The sequence below is a fragment of the Nematolebias whitei genome, unplaced genomic scaffold (genome assembly GCF_014905685.2).
Source record: "Nematolebias whitei isolate Nwh7 unplaced genomic scaffold, NemWhi1 Nwh_scaf_7042, whole genome shotgun sequence".
In the NCBI taxonomy this organism is placed as follows: domain Eukaryota; kingdom Metazoa; phylum Chordata; class Actinopteri; order Cyprinodontiformes; family Rivulidae; genus Nematolebias; species Nematolebias whitei.
This window is the reverse complement of record NW_023625587.1, coordinates 1-3,252: the sequence shown is the minus strand read 5'-3', so window position 1 is coordinate 3,252 and position 3,252 is coordinate 1. Positions and strand designations below refer to the sequence as shown.

At 34.6% G+C, this 3,252-nt stretch overlaps 1 protein-coding gene across 1 annotated transcript; it reads right to left on the bottom strand.

Annotated features, from left to right (window-relative positions):
* Nucleotides 1-566: 566 nt before the first annotated feature.
* LOC119429764 (mucin-13) lies at nucleotides 567-2,116 on the bottom strand (the record flags this gene model as incomplete). Its single annotated transcript, XM_037697327.1, is given in 3 exon segments — nucleotides 567-689; nucleotides 788-982; nucleotides 1,973-2,116. Coding segments are annotated over 3 exon segments (373 nt in total), but the record flags the coding sequence as incomplete, so codon positions are not given.
* Between the last annotated feature and the right edge of the window lie 1,136 nt (nucleotides 2,117-3,252).

Below are 3,252 nucleotides of genomic sequence, written 5' to 3'. Positions count from 1 at the left end.
GTATATATATGTTTTCCTTCTTGATAAATTATTTTATCATTGAAACAAAGTTATCTTGTTTTTGTGACATTTTGTCTCTAGACTGGGACTTCGGATGGAGGTTTTAAATGACCAAATAGAACCATGCATTGTTAAAAAGAGAAAAGAAAAAACGACAACAGACAAAAATAAACAAATGTATATTTGCCTTTAGAACCATAAAAGTAATATCAGATTTGTTCACAGAAAATTAGCAAATGAATTTGTGATAATGGCTCCATTGAGTCTACTTTTACTATTTTCACTGTATTACAGATAGACGGATACTTTATTGGTCTCTCCCCCTCCCCAACATTTATAACATCCCCCCACCACTAGGGGGCTCTTCCCACAGATTGAGAACCACTGAACCTGACCCATTTTTATTTTATTTAAAAGGTTTTTTTTTAGAGGCTTTTAAGTTATTTTATTAATAATCAGAGAAAACTAAGCAAATGTAAACCTCCGTAATTCACCCTTTGACTGCATCTAACAATCACAAAAACTTATAGTGACTTTAATGTTAATTTAAAGAAATCAATTCTTACCTTTCAGACAGCTTTGGGTCAAAATAACATAAAAATCACCAGGCAGACACAAGCATACAAAAGTCTGATTGGCACGAGCTTCACACGTGCTTCCGCTGCCACATGGGTTTGAATCACAGGGATCTTAAAAGTGAAGACAAGAAGCACGGAGCTTTACACTTTTCGATCTAAATGTGCGATCGATTAAACAAACTTCATTTGTGTGAGCAGCTAGAAATTACTTGGAGGTTGCGTAGTTGCAGGAACTTCTGTTGGAGGAAGGACAGTTGCTGTGGATGGACCATCTGGATCTTTTGTGGCACCAGAATGTTCTGTTGCTGAAGACCCTGCTGAAGCTGCTGATGTCCCAGGCCCTGCTGAAGCTGCAGAGGGTACTGTATCCCCTTCACCGCTTAGAACAGACTCTTCAGCTCCAGCTGATGAGATTGTTGAAGGTAAAACAGTAAAAGGCAATTAGTAACCGATTTCCTGCACTCAATGCTCAAATGCATTGGACTTTGAAAAGACAGCAAGTAAAACCCTGGAAATCAAATCACCCATGTGCACTAAAATAAAGTAATATGTTTGTCGACAAGAACTGAGTGAGCTGGAAACACCAGTGAAACGGGCGCTTGTTCGTCACTTTTGAAATTCAAAAGTTTTATCCTCTTTTAACAAATGTATCCTTATTGTCTTTATTATTTTTGTTTATTTATTTACTGCATAATCCAGTTGATATGGTGAATAAAATAGTTTTGCAAGCAATAATTTCTGTTTTATTCTACAGTTAATATACTAAAGTGGGTTAAATATGCATTAGCTCTAAATTAATTCCTCAAATTAATGTATAAAATGTTCAAAATAAAGTAGTACGTGGATAAAAGAATATATAATGTGGAAAAAAAACCATTGTTTATTCACATTTAGTTTTTGAGACTGTTCATATTAGCATTGTTTTCCCTCAATAATGTGTTGTTCATGCACTGATCTAATGTAGATTGTTTGAAAAAAGACTTTAAATAAGAAGAAAAGCATACAATAAGCCAATTATTTATTGCACAATAACTATATATCTGGATTTTTATTTATTTATTTTGGATCAATACTTTTATTCATTTTAAAAAGTTGTTTCCCCACTTAGAATATAAATACAAATGTAATTATTTGTCTATTGAAAACTAAGAAGTTGGAAGTAGTTTATGTGAAATCCAACAGTTTATGGAATATTTTTTGCATTATATTGTACAACTGTTTCTATAAAATCCTTTATAAACTTCAGCTTTGTGCATGAAATGTTTCTGCTTTAATTTAAATTTTTAATATTTTGAGGTAAAATAACAATACTTAATAATTAGATGAAAACAAGTCAGATTACAAATAAAAATATATGGTCGATTTGATAATATACAAAAAACAACAACACTTACCTCCAATGGCAAGGACAATCAAAAAGGCAGCTAGTAGTGTGAATTGTTTGGCCATTGTGAAAATGCACTAAAATTTCAACAAAAGTGAAAAATAATAAAAACAGCGAAGGATTTGTCTTGAAACGTTGGTGCCTTGAATCCTCGGATGATGAGAGTCAAGTCCTCCTCTGCCGTTTTAACCAGAAGCCACTCCTCTCTGGGCGTCACTGTGCACTAAAAAGAGTTTCTAAGCAGAAGAGCATTTCTAAAATTTCCTTATTGCGTTCGGCATCATAAACAGTCTCTGTTACTAATTTTAGAAACACCTAAAATTGTGTCACAGAAATGGGCCCCTCCAGGTCAGAACAGGGGTCACTACATGCTTCAAGAACAAATATTTAAAGAGAAGTTGCACTTTTTAAATGATTGTGAAATTAGTCAAGTTAAGTCGATTTTATTTATAAAGTGCATTTAAAACAACAGCTGCTCCCAAAGTGCTTCACACACAGAAAAAAATAAAATAAAAAGTCTATGGCATGGCAGTAATTTAAAGAAAAAATAATAACAAAAATTAATTAAATGCATCAAGAGAAAAACATAAAAACGTAAAACAATAAAGCATTCGTTCAAATTGCACTGTGGTAAAAGTCAGAGAAAGCAGATGTGGTTTTATAAGAGATTTAAAATCAGGAAGTGAAGTGGCCTGTGTAATGTCGGGGGGCAGATTATTCCAGAGTTTAGGGCCCGTGACTGAAAAAGCCCCATCTCCTCTGAGCTTTAACCTGAACCAAAAGCAGCTGGTCTGAGAAGGTCAGAGAGATATAAGGGTGAAAGGCCATACAGACATTTAAAGTTAACAGGAGCTTTTTTAAATCTATTCTGATACATACTGGGAGCTATTAAATGGAGGACAAAACCAGTGAAATATGCTCAAACCTACAAGTTCCAGTTAAGAGCCGAGATACAGCCTTTTAGACAAGCTGGAGACATGAAAGTGAGACCTGACGAACCCCAACATAAAGCGTGTTTCAGTAATCAAGTCAGGTTGTAACAAATGCATAGACTATTTTTTCAAGGTCAAATCTGGTCACCACTGACTTAAGCTCTGCTATCAACCACACCACACCACACCACACCACACCATACCATACCATACCATATCATACTATAACCCACCATACCATACCATATATATTTTGTATTTTGCTTTGTGTGTTACCTGTTGTTTTGTCTGTACAGCACTTTGGTTGGCCTTGTTGCTGTTTTAAGTGCTTTCTAAATAAAGTGGTATGGTATGGTAT